This window comes from Urocampus carinirostris, chromosome 7 (genome assembly GCF_059441175.1).
Source record: "Urocampus carinirostris isolate Australia breed hairy pipefish chromosome 7, RoL_Ucar_1.0, whole genome shotgun sequence".
Taxonomy (NCBI): domain Eukaryota; kingdom Metazoa; phylum Chordata; class Actinopteri; order Syngnathiformes; family Syngnathidae; genus Urocampus; species Urocampus carinirostris.
The window spans coordinates 24,661,546-24,673,929 of NC_142355.1; the positions used below are offsets into that span (position 1 = coordinate 24,661,546).

Below are 12,384 nucleotides of genomic sequence, written 5' to 3' on the forward strand. Positions count from 1 at the left end.
GCATAAATATGACGAGCCATAGATACATCACAATTTATGAAATCTATCCATCCATCCATTATCTGCACCGCTTGTCCTCAGTAGGGTCGCGGGGGTGCTGGAGCCCATCCCAGCTGTCAACTCAGTCACTCAATCACACCTAGGGTCAATTTGGACCAGCCAATTAATCCGCCATGCGTGTTTTTGGAATGTGGGAGGAAACCGAAATACCCGTAGGAAACCCATGCAAGCACGAGGAGAACATGCAAACTCTGGACAAGAAGGCTGGTAGCTGGATTTGATCCCATGACCTCAGAACTGTGTCGCGGATACACCTACTATTTAGACGCCGTGCAGCCCCTCATGAAATCTCTCCATCCATCCATTCATCCATCCATCCATCCATCCATCCATCCATCCATCCATCCATCCATCCATCCATCCATCCATCCATCCATTATCTGCACGGCTTATTCTCAGTAGGGTCACGGGGGTGCTGGAGCCCATCACAGCTGTCCTCGGGCAGTGGGCAGGGGACACCCTGAACTGGTTGCCAGCCAGTCACAGGGCACACAGAGACAGACAACTCACTCGCTCATTCACACCTAAGGACAATTCGGACCAGCCAATTAACCTGACATGCATGTTTTTGGAATGTGGGAGGAAACCGGAGTGACTGGAGGGAACCCGCGAAAGCTCGGGGAGAACATGCAAACTCCTCACAGCAAGGTTTAATTCCATGACCTCAGAACTGTGCCGCACACGAGCTAACCACTGTGCTCCCGTGCTGCCCATCTCATGAAATCTAATTGGTCATAAAATCATATTTCATAAAGGAATGTGAATTTGGTGAAGTCATCACCTTAGTATGCCAGGATTTTTAGGAATGCCAAGAATGCAACGATAAAGCAACTTGACAGGTTTATTGCTCTTATAACAAAAGCTCTATTGTATAGTTGTCGCTTCCATTTATGTATTTTCTTTATGTGTTTTTGTTGCTTTCCTTCAGGGTTCTTCTTCATGTTAAGTTGACAAAATGTTTATGGAAGACTTTATTGTTTGCAGCTCACCTACAACCCCAATAAGGGAAAGTAATTTAGTTGATAAATAGGGAGGGATAAAAAAGAATGAGCACCAAATAAAAGTTGTTTGTCAAGGAATGGCAGTGACCTTGGCACATAGCTGTCACCCTTGCGCACAGCGTGATGTTCCCCTCTGCCCTCAATGTCACAGTTGCAGTCAAACTGTGTACATCCGGCTTCGCTGTTAGTGCTTGAACAGCAGAAAAAGGGCCGTCATTTGACACCCACGGTCATATGAGAATATTGTGACGTCAATTGATCAGCGAGATTACTGCATTGCAAGAAGGGGGAATGGAATAAACATTTACTGGTACCTTACCCTGAAGTATGTCTTATGTGTTGTCATGGATGCAAATAGGTGCAGGAGTAAACAAGGCCACGAGTGGTTACTTGTTATGGCTGAAAAGGGAAAAAACGTGTTCAAACATAAACCTTTAGTTTTCACATTTTGCCAATTAATTTCAAACATGATTAATATATTCAGATAACAGATATTAAAGGAGGAAGTCATTTTATGAGATAGTAGAGAAATGTATTAAAAATGCGGTGAAAAAGCAGCTTAGAGTTTCATTTTGGATCAAAGCTTTAACTTTTACAGTACAGTACTGTAATAAATAGAAATGGGCGAGTAGACTACTATACCAGGTATTTGTAATTGTGAAGTAATCCAATACCAATATTGGCTGCTTTCTAGTGACAATTCAACAACCAGCAACCTGAAATAACAAAAAGGTAAAATGGTGTAAGTCAAATAACATGTTATGATTTTAAAGCAACAGTGTGTATTATTTGACCGCAAGATGTCGCTGTTTTGTTAAGTGCAACTGAAAACGAGTGCCAAAAAGCACAAAGAAGAGTACTAACTACGGAGCCTCAAAGTACCCAACCGCACCATTTTTCCCTCTAAATTTTTTGCCAAGATTTTTACAAGGTTTCAATTTTCCGGGTACCCGTAGCAGCAAGGTGGTTGTTGTCAGGTCCCTCTAGGGGAGGTTCATGATATGTAAAATTAATACAAATGTTTTGACCTACTTGTATTTAAAACAAAACGTTCATATAACCCATCATGTATTTTCGCTTAAAACTGTATTTAAAATTCCTATTTTTGTATAATTTTTTAAGGAATTATATTTTTTTTCACCACTAGGAGGCACTAAATAATACAAATTGCCATTTAAGTTTGTTTTTCTTTTTCAAATGTGCCAATTTTGCAGAGAGAGGGAAATTGACATACTAATTTTCATAGTCTCATGAAAGAATCCCACATAGAGTTAACCTGTTCCATTAATTTCCAAATTGGCTGTAACCATCAAGGGAGAATGTGTAGAATTTGTCCAGACCTACAAATACCTGGGTGTGCAGCTGGACAACAAACTGGACTGGACTGCCAACACAGAAGCTCTATGTAGGAAAGGGCAAAGCCGACTTTACTTCCTCAGAAGGCTGGCCTCCTTCAACATCTGCAAAAAGCTCCTGAAAATATTCTATGAGACAGTAGTGGCAAGCGCCCTCTTCTATGCGGCAGCGTGTTGGGGAGGCAGCGTCAAGAAGAAGGATGCCTCTCGTCTCAATAAACTGGCTAGGAAAGCGAGCGCTGTTGTGGGCAAAGAGCTGGACAGCCTAACAACAGCAGCTGAGAGACAGGCACTGAAAAAGCTGAGGTCAATCATGGACAATCCATCGCATCCGCTTCACAGCATTATCTCCGGACAGAAGAGCAGTTTCAGTGACAGACTGCTGTCACTGTCTTGTACTACGGACAGACTGAAGAGATCTTTTCTTCCTCATGCCATGAGGCTCTTTAACTCCACCCGGCAGAGTAAAGGCCCACATTAAACCACACCACCTACATTGGATCTTACTGCATTATGTGTTCTGTGTAGCACTATTTAGTTAATCTATATAACATGCTAAAGTGGGCATTTGCACGTCACACTGGGTATTTGAATATTGTTTTCTTTTGGCTTTATTATTGTATTGTTCTCAGCTCAGGGATGCTGCTGGAAATGTGAATTTCCCTTAGGGGATGAATAAAGTATCTATCTATCTATCTATCTATCTAAATAACTGTTATAATGATAAAAAACACAGATATGACACAATAATGAGTTAAAATGATCTGTTTATCTAGGGGATGGGTCTCCTCTAATCCTTGGCCTCAACCCATCATCCTTTTATTCTTTTCTGGTGATTTGTTACCTTAGTGATGGTATGTTGTTTTCAACAGGCCTGAAAAAAAACTTTTGGGAAAAGAATGGTATCGGTTCAGCCGATTACTCAAAATTAGAGTATCATGTCACACTAAAACAAGTTGGTATCTATCCCTAAAAATACAGTTTACTATGTTATTGCTGGGGCAGCACGGCGGCACAGTGGTTAGCGCGTGTGCGGCACAGTTCTAAGGTCTTAGGAACCTCCTGTGTGGGTTCGAATCCAGCTACCGGACTTCCTGTGCGGAGTTTGTATGTTCTCCCAGTGCTTGCGTGGGTTTCCTCCGGGCATTCCGGTTTCCTCCCACATTCCAAAGACATGCATTTCAGGTGGATTGGCCGTTCCATATTGTCCCTAGGTGTGAATGAGCGAGCGAGTTGTCTGTCCCTGTGTGCCCTGCGATTGGCTGGCAGTTCAGGGTGTCCCCTGCCCACTGCCCGATGATTGCTGGGATGGGCTCCAGCACCCCCGCAACCCTACTGAGGATAAGCGGTGCAGCTAATGAGATGTTATTGCTGATTGTCTATAGCAGTGTTTTTCAACCAGTGTGCCGTGACACCTTGTGCCACAGGAAATTGCCCAATTTTATTATTTTATTCTTGTTTTATTAGTATTTAAATAAAATATAGCTTTCTGCCATTGATCGCTCTGCTGTAACATTCATTCATTCATCCATACCGGTAGGTGGCAGCATTTACTTTCTCTCTTTTTATAAAGCAATTATCTTCTCACGAGACGGACAGGTACATATATTGACCACTTATTTTGTTTTTAATGAAGCTGTTTAACATTTTCCAACAGAAAATAATAAAATACAAAATGTAATAAAGTAAAAATCACAATTAAAACAATATCTTGATAGTTTACAAAAAAGGCTGAAAGAGTTAGAACATAATGGAACATGTTTGGTTCCACTAGAAAATAATTTTTGCTCAATTTTGGATGGTTATTTTTCTAAAAAAAAAAACATCATGAAAATATATAAAATATAATATAAATAAAAAATATAATATAAAACTTGAAAACAGATGAAACATATACTGTAATACAATCCCAAATCACAGCAATATTATTAACCAGAATGAATAACTTGGTTTACCTCCTGAACCCTCGGTGACAACAAATGATGATAAAAATGTTTATGCAAAATGTACAGTACTCTATTTACACAGCCCTTTACAACAGTCCTTTTGGTCCTCAAGGTGCATATACTTATACTTTATATTGTCATTTTGGCAACATGATAATTTAAGTAAAAAATCTACAACATGAAACTGATACTGGCAATTAATCTACGGACGGTGTGCCTCAACTTTTTTCATGAAAATAAGTGTGCCTTGTGTCAAAAAAGGTTGAAAAACACTGGTCTATAGAATTGATATGTTGGTGATACTTGCTTAGTGTTCCTATTCACTTTAATATGACATTGTGTTTATCATTTCTCAGTTGAACCAGGAGTGAAAAATGACAGAAACCCACCAAGCAGTCCCGATCACTCCGACAAAAGCCATTCAGTGGTCTAATGGCACAGGAAACCAAACACAGCCTGCAAGCCACTCTCATGACAAGTTCATAAGCGAGCCTCACCAAATCCACAGTGAGTTGAGTTAGTCCAATTTTCAACGTTAGGGGAAGGCCCAATAAAATGAGTATATTCTCTGATTTATTTTCTGGCTGAAGTGAGAATTCCGATTCATTCTCTTAAATCTGTCATCCCTTTCGTAGCACCGGCGTGGGTTGTGACGGCCTTCTGCGTCGTGAGTTTGTGTGTACTGGTCTCCTTTGCTGTGTGCGGGTGGAAAAAATGTCTAAAAAAGGACAAGGACAAGAAAAGGGGAAAAGAGAAAAGCAAAGAGGAAGATTTTGACATTAACGTCCGGTCTAAAGAGGTACCTCCAGCAGCATTGTGTTTTGTAATGTATGACGGCGCTAAAATAAGAGTTGAGGTGGAAACCCCTTACTTTTATGTACACATAAAGAGATGCATGGCACTTAATGCTTTAAATTGTCTTTTTGTACTGTTTAGGCATGGTGGTGCATGAACCATCATCAAACTATTTAGCTGTGCATTCATTAAACTGGATGATATTAGAAGAAGAAATATAAAGCAGATGGTCCTACGGAATTATTTTAATTTTTCTACATCGACACAATGCAACGTTAGATCCAGTAAAGGTCAAGAAGGCTTTGTAAAGCAAAATATCCGATTTACTTGAGTTTATAGGTTTTCCTTTTTACATAATCTAAATTTCGAAGGGAAGGCAGTGTTTTCCTACAGCCCTTTGAGACTCTTTGTGATGAAGGGCTATACAAAAAAAAATGACTTGACTTGACTTTGTGAAATAAAGAAACGTGTGTCCGTACACAGCCACCAAAAGTGGAAAAGAAACCGGAAACAGAGTTATCAGACATCCAGCCAAAGGAGGATGAGAAGTTGGGCAGACTACATTTTACATTGGACTACAACTTCACTGATAATATGGTGAGATGTGTGCCAAAATCCCAATGTCATATTACAATAATAACACCCCACTTTTAATATTCTTTTCCCTCACGCTAGCTCGTGGTGGGCATCTTGCAGGCTGCCGAGCTCCCAGCCATGGATGTGGGTGGAAGCTCAGACCCTTATGTTAAAGTTTATCTGCTCCCGGACAAGAAGAAAAAGTTTGAAACCAAAGTTCACCGAAAGACTCTAGAACCCAATTTCAATGAGACGTTCACATTTAAGGTGATTACCTTTGGAATTGTAAAGGATTTTAATTTTCAGGGATAGTTCATAGGACTAAGGGCCCGGTCACACAGCCGTTTGCGTCTGTATCGAGGCTGAATCACGGCCCGAAATTTCTGCCTGTGAAGCGGACGCTGTTGGACGCATTGAGATCGCCATACAGACGAGATACAGCAGTGCTTTACACGCGGTCGGAAATTCACACGCAGTTGGCAGCGCGAAAAAGTTTTGCGCTGCTCAAAACTTTAGGGCCCGGTCACCCAGCCTTTCACGGGCGTATCGAGGCTGAATCACGGCCAGAAATTTCTGCCAGGAAGCAGACGCTGTTGGACGCTTTGAGATCGCCATACAGTATAGACGAGATACAGCAGTGCTTTACACGCGGTCGGAAATTCACACGCGGTTGGCCGCGCGAAAAGGTTTTGCGCTGCTCAAAACTTTAGACCACGTGTTGACCGCGGGCGTCACACGAGGTGATGACGCGGAACGACGTGCTATGGCCGCGGCCAGGGCGTGGTTACACGTGGGTAGGACGCGAAATTTCAGCGGGTAATCGTGGGTGGAGCACGGTCATAGCATGTTCTGCGCCGGTATCGCGGTGTTATTACGTGAAATTAGCGTGTTACGCGTGTGACGTCAAACGCCTTTCTCTGCGTATATACAGCGCGATTTGCCGAGCACACGTCAGTTGTGCTCGAGACGTCAAGGGGGTGAACATGGATCCCCGTCCCCGTAAATGAAATGAAATGATCTGCATTTATATAGCGCTTTTCAAGTCAATGACTTCCCAAAGCGCTTTACAGTGTGCTTCACATTTCCCAATAGCGGCCTTGCAGCCATGTAAGGCGCTAACCTGCTTATTAGGGGTATTGGGGGTTCAGTGTCTTACCTAAGGACACTTTGACATATAACACGGACGAGCCGGGATTCGAACTGGGATCCCTTGATCCCAAGACGAGCGCTCTACCTCCTGAGCTACTGCCGCCGACCTCGTCTTAATCCATTTTTATTTCTTGACATTTATTTTCATTTCATAACAAGATAATAAAATAAAAATGAAAAACTATTACAATAATAACATATTGGCTTCTTCGGTGCCATAGCTTGAAATCTTGATCTTCACGGGACTGTGTCTTGAGCGGTTATGATTTCTACAGCCCGGTGTTATGTTATTTGCATCCCCTCGCTACTACAACCACTTTTACCTCGTTTTATCTCACTTTTATATCACTTTTAGGGAATGTAATGGCGAGCATATAACCAAATCCACTTCGTCTTGCATTTGTTGGGAATGTAATACAACTTAAACCATTCCGTCTTTGTTTTTGTTGTGAACGTAATTGAACGGTAATGCACACCGTATATAAATCACTACGAGGTAAAAGTGGTTGTAGTAGCGAGGGGATGCAAATCTCGGCAAGGATGCATTTCTCGGCATAACGCCGGCTCGTCAGCTTTTATACCCGTGGTCCACATGAGAAAATGACGCGGAAATGACGCGATGAGGAAGCGGAACAGTCGCCCGCGTCTGTTTTGCGGGCATACCACTGATGAACAGCGGGTTGGCCAATTTTGCGCATTTTCCATCGCGGGCAACCATGGGCAAAAAAAATAAAAACGCAAAATTTTACCCGCGATACAGACGCAAACGGCTGTGTGACCGGGCCCTAAGAGTAACCATAAATAGATGAAGATGAGTTTGATACACAAACCCCACAAGTAAACTGCACTCATTATGTTGTAAAATACAAAGGCTCTAATATTCCTTACCAATGTGTGGCCATACAGGTACCGTATACAGAGCTGGGGGGCAAAACTTTAGTGATGACGGTGTACGATTTTGACCGATTCTCCAAGCATGATGCCATCGGGGTGGTGAAGATCCCGATGAGCAGCTTGGATTTCAGCCAGTCGCTAGAAGAGTGGCGGGATCTGCTTAAGGCAGAAAAGGAAGAGGTAGGTAGCAGAGGTTTATGACTTGGTGGTGTAAATGTGATATACTAGAATAACGCTAACCCGGGGGTTGGCAACCGGCAGTTCTGGAGCTGCATGTGACCCTTTGGTGCTCCCTAGTGGATCCTTGGTGTGTTTTCAAAGATGTTTGATAATGGAAAATGATATGGTTTCTGTAGGAAGACAACATGAAGCATACATTCTAAATGTATTCCAATAAAAATTGATATATACTGGTACACAATATATTTTGCCTTCCTTAGCACAGAAAGTACAAGCTATTATCCCTAGCTTATATTTTTCTTTTTTTTTTTTTTTTTTACTCCAACCATGTTATTGTCATGAACCGGAACAGGAGGAGAACCCAGATGCGCAACGTTTCTCACACAAGCTTTATTTTACGAGAATGGGGCAGTCATGCACATTAACTCAAACGCCAGTGATTCGGCAATCGCTGGGCGGAAGAAGAAAGACAGCAGTCCGGCATGGAACAACAGGAAGCCAGAGACCAATGTGATCGATAACCGTTACATGAGCCGATACCGGACCGAACGGGACTGACAGGATTGATAACAGATATAGTTGACTGGAGACAGAGATCAGACAGAACGAGATAAAAGCGAACGATACCAGACACTGGAGACCGGAGACTGATATCAAAACAGGACAAAATAGACGGGATCGATGCTAGACAGAATCAAAACACACGTCTTGCGGGTGCAGAGGTTCGTTGACGGACTGACAAAGGGTGAGTGAGAGCACTGAGCTTAAATAGGAGGAAAGCCAATCAGTCAACGAGCCGCAACTGGTGCCAAACGGGCGGGGCCAATTGGGCGCCATGGGCAACCGTGACAGTTATTCATTTATTTTTTTATTGGTCCATATGGCTCTTTCAACAATTTGGGTTGCCAACCCATGCCCTAACCTTCTTTGAAGAAATTAGTAACAAGACAGTGAAAATGAAACAGTGTCAGGATTTTAAATATAGTCGTACATATGTTTAATCTATGACTAGGGTTTTACCTCTATACATTGCGCGGTCCTATTGATGTGCGGTCCTATTTTTGCCCACCTTGATCACTAATTAATTGAATGATTTCTTAAATACTGCAAAAAGATGGAGGAAATATTTCTCATTTTTTCTGTTTACAGTCAACTTCACGTGGGTGTCATTAAACATACTAAAATATGCTTGGCGACAAATTGTAAATTATTTGGTAGTTTCCAATACTTTCCAAGGAAATCTGTCTACTCGGGGTAAATTCCCATTCAGTTTTCTTTTGTTTATAACGTTTTGAGGGCTGAACTATCTGTCATTTGGGTGCCAATTACATTCGATTGCATTTGAAAGCCAAAAAATTGGTCTGACTTGGATTGTAATAAACCAACTTTAAAGTGTAGGTGTGCTTCACCTTCTGTCACTTTAGGATTAACTACACTTTTTCCTGTCCAAGAACTTTTTTGATTTCGTACCACGCACGAACATGAAATTTCTCTACAGTATCAGTATTTCTCTTTCTGTGTAATAGAGTGAGCGGCTTGGAGATATTTGTTTGTCCTTGAGGTATGTTCCGACAGCGGGAAAATTGACTGTAGTGATTCTGGAGGCCAAAAATCTGAAGAAAATGGATGTAGGAGGGTTATCAGGTGAGTTAAAAATGAATATTTTTTTGCCTAGTGAGGAAAAATGTCAATTTTCAAGTAAAACACTATCAACCAAGACATCTTAATGCTCGAGTTAAGCAGCGATCAATATTGTTGCCTTCGGCAAAATGAACTGCAACATTGAATATTCCCATCCCCGTCAGACCCTTACGTCAAGATCCACTTAATGCTGAATGGGAAAAGACTCAAGAAAAAGAAAACCTCCATCAAGAAAAACACTTTGAATCCTTATTACAATGAATCCTTCAGCTTTGAAGTGTCGTGTGAACAGATTGAGGTACAACACTGGCACACCCAATTATCACTTGCATTAGACACAATAAGGTAGGACTATTGATTGATACAAGGGCAAGTAATAAGAAACTGTTATGAAGCAATTATATAGCCACTGTAACCATAAAGAGGATGTGCATTCGGGTCAAAAAACATAATCCAAAATACAATGGAACTTTTACCCAAAAAAGCCCACTTTAGTTTCACAGTCAAGCACAGAATTCTTTGTTAACCACACACATGGAAAAACCTTAACAACCTAGATAGATGCTCCGCTATTTTGACTCTTCGGAACTATTCTGGTCAAAATGTTGAATAATATTACATTAATGAAGCTGATGATGTCCATTAAGTATAAAGACAAATTTACAGATGCATTATTTTCTGTTTGTACATCATTTCTTTCTTGGTAGAAGGTGCAGGTAGCAGTGACCGTGCTGGACTATGACAAAATTGGAAAAAACGACGCCATCGGGAAAGTACTTCTGGGTGCGAGTGTCGCTGGAACTGTGCAACATCATTGGGCGGACATGCTCGCTAACCCAAGGCGGCCCATTGCGCAGTGGCACAGTCTGCAACCGGAGGACGACATCAATGCACTGATTTCTAAGAAATGAAACTCTAAAGGAAGCCACAATTGAGGCAGGTTCTTCTGATGTTGTGTCTTTAATGAACCTTTTCCAGTGTTTTATCAAAATGGGCATTAAATGTAAAAATGTGTAAAGATGATCAAGATATGGAAAGAAAAAATAATATGAGGGTGTTTATAATTAAAGTAAGGTGAAAGTTAAAAGTGGGATTTATTCAAATTTTGAACCTGGATAAGAAATAATCGTTATGGTTCTCATTCATAGAACCTGCATTTAATTTACGATAATAACTTTAAATTGAATTTTAAAAAAGGCAGAAATGAAGATAGTTCGATGTAGCACTATAAAAATGTGTTTCCGGTTTTACTCTTGATATGCCAGAGAGTTTCGATGTATCTCTCAATCTGATGTAAACTCACAGATACCCAATTAAACTGAAGAGCTATTGAACACAAATTTTGTCAGACTTATTTTTGCCAATAGCTGGAACATTCATCGTCCTAATAAAACCAAGAAACACAATTGGATTCAGGCCAAGTCAAGTCATGTTTATTTGTATAGCCCTTAATCACAAAGAGTCTAAAAGGGCTGCACAGACCACAGATTATTGCGAACCACAGACTATTATGACACCATCCCCTCATCTAAAACCTACATTGAGGGCAGGGAAAAAATCAAAAACCTCAACATGAGGAAAATGAAGAAACCTTGAGAATCTCCCTTCCACAAAGACTAGAGTGCAATGAATGTTGCATTAACAAAAAATGAAATGAAAAATAAAATACAAAAAAATTGATTATAATATAAAACTAAAAATTAAATAAAAACCGTGCTCAGGTTGCAATGGGTGTAGCATCAACAAACAATACACATATGTTGTCAACATGAAATATAGGTCATTTATAAGCTATAAATTTGAAGTGTGTTTTAAGCCTAGATTCAAACAGTTCCACTAAGGTTGCAGATCGAATCTCAAGGGGAAGAGCATTCCACAGCACCGGCGCCGGAATGGAGAATGCTCTCGAACCTGCGGATCTCTTCTTAGTTTCAATTTTTAAGAAAATTTGGGACTATATATTTAAGTTTTCACTTATTAGCTATGTACTCTGCCCATGTCCAAATTCAACAGCGATTAGCACGGAAAATAACTATTGCACGAACGCATAAAATCTCGCATAATTTACAAGATGTTGTCCAAACGACGAAAGAAAATGATAATATTCTATTTTTCATTTTCACTAAAAGTCTGCAACAATAGTACATTAAAGGAGCTGTCCGGAATTGAGAACTTTTTTTACCCGCTGTTGCCGTTTCCTGGCTTGTTGACAGCCATTCTCAGCTCATTCATAATGCACGTGCAAGTACGTGCATTACTAACACGTGGTCGAACAAACTGTTCTATTTTTTGTCTTTCTTAGGGTTCGGGTTGGAATTTGAACTTTATTTGGAGCAGGCCTTTTCTTACCTTCACATTTTTATGCTACACAGACAAATAGAAAGTAAAAAAACTCACGTGACGACAGTCTCCAGCATTTCCCTACTCCCTATTTCTCATACCTTATGTTCTGCCTGAACAGCTTTGCTAAAAGTAAGATAAAAGCCGAATAGTGCAGTGGAAAAGAAAACTTATGGGCGCTTTGAACTCAGTTGGACATTGTTAAAAAGTAATTAACATGGAAAATATTTAACTTCAGTGGCGTCATCAGACATGAGTCTATCAGTCTATTAAATGTATTGGGGGCTGGGGGGGCACAACTATTACTACCCCCCAAATATTTTTGCACAGCAGTAGTGCACGTTAAACATAACCAACAGCAATTTCAGCGACAGCTTTCATCAGGCGTCATTATTACAAACAATAGACAGCCGCTTTATTATCTTCTTGTGATTGACTAAGCATTTT

General features: G+C 40.8%; 2 protein-coding genes across 8 annotated transcripts in view; one reads left to right on the forward strand and one right to left on the reverse strand.

Annotated features, from left to right (window-relative positions):
• Positions 1-5,194, reverse strand: part of bbs10 (Bardet-Biedl syndrome 10) — a 15,977-nt gene extending 10,783 nt beyond the window's left edge. For 3 of the 5 annotated variants that reach the window (XM_088340287.1, XM_088340285.1, XM_088340283.1), the window contains exons 1-3: positions 4,860-5,189; positions 1,704-1,777; positions 1,381-1,460 (exon numbers count right to left, since the gene is read on the reverse strand). The gene's annotated coding sequence lies outside the window, so the exon portion shown is untranslated. Of the gene's footprint in view, positions 1-1,380; positions 1,461-1,703; positions 1,778-4,859 lie in introns of all 5 variants that reach the window. The other 2 variants (XM_088340286.1, XM_088340288.1) reach the window with 2 other exon arrangements.
• The window catches only part of syt1b (synaptotagmin Ib), a 13,920-nt gene extending 1,536 nt beyond the window's left edge, over positions 1-12,384 (forward strand). For 2 of the 3 annotated variants that reach the window (XM_088340289.1, XM_088340290.1), the window contains 8 exons: positions 4,719-4,869; positions 4,998-5,161; positions 5,641-5,754; positions 5,833-6,000; positions 7,789-7,956; positions 9,483-9,600; positions 9,762-9,895; positions 10,305-10,937. In XM_088340289.1, the coding sequence (XP_088196415.1) occupies positions 4,737-4,869; positions 4,998-5,161; positions 5,641-5,754; positions 5,833-6,000; positions 7,789-7,956; positions 9,483-9,600; positions 9,762-9,895; positions 10,305-10,508 (1,203 nt within the window). In that variant the 5' untranslated portion in view covers positions 4,719-4,736 and the 3' untranslated portion in view covers positions 10,509-10,937. Of the gene's footprint in view, positions 1-4,718; positions 4,870-4,997; positions 5,162-5,640; positions 5,755-5,832; positions 6,001-7,788; positions 7,957-9,482; positions 9,601-9,761; positions 9,896-10,304; positions 10,938-11,899 lie in introns of those variants that run through there. The other variant, XM_088340291.1, reaches the window with a different exon arrangement.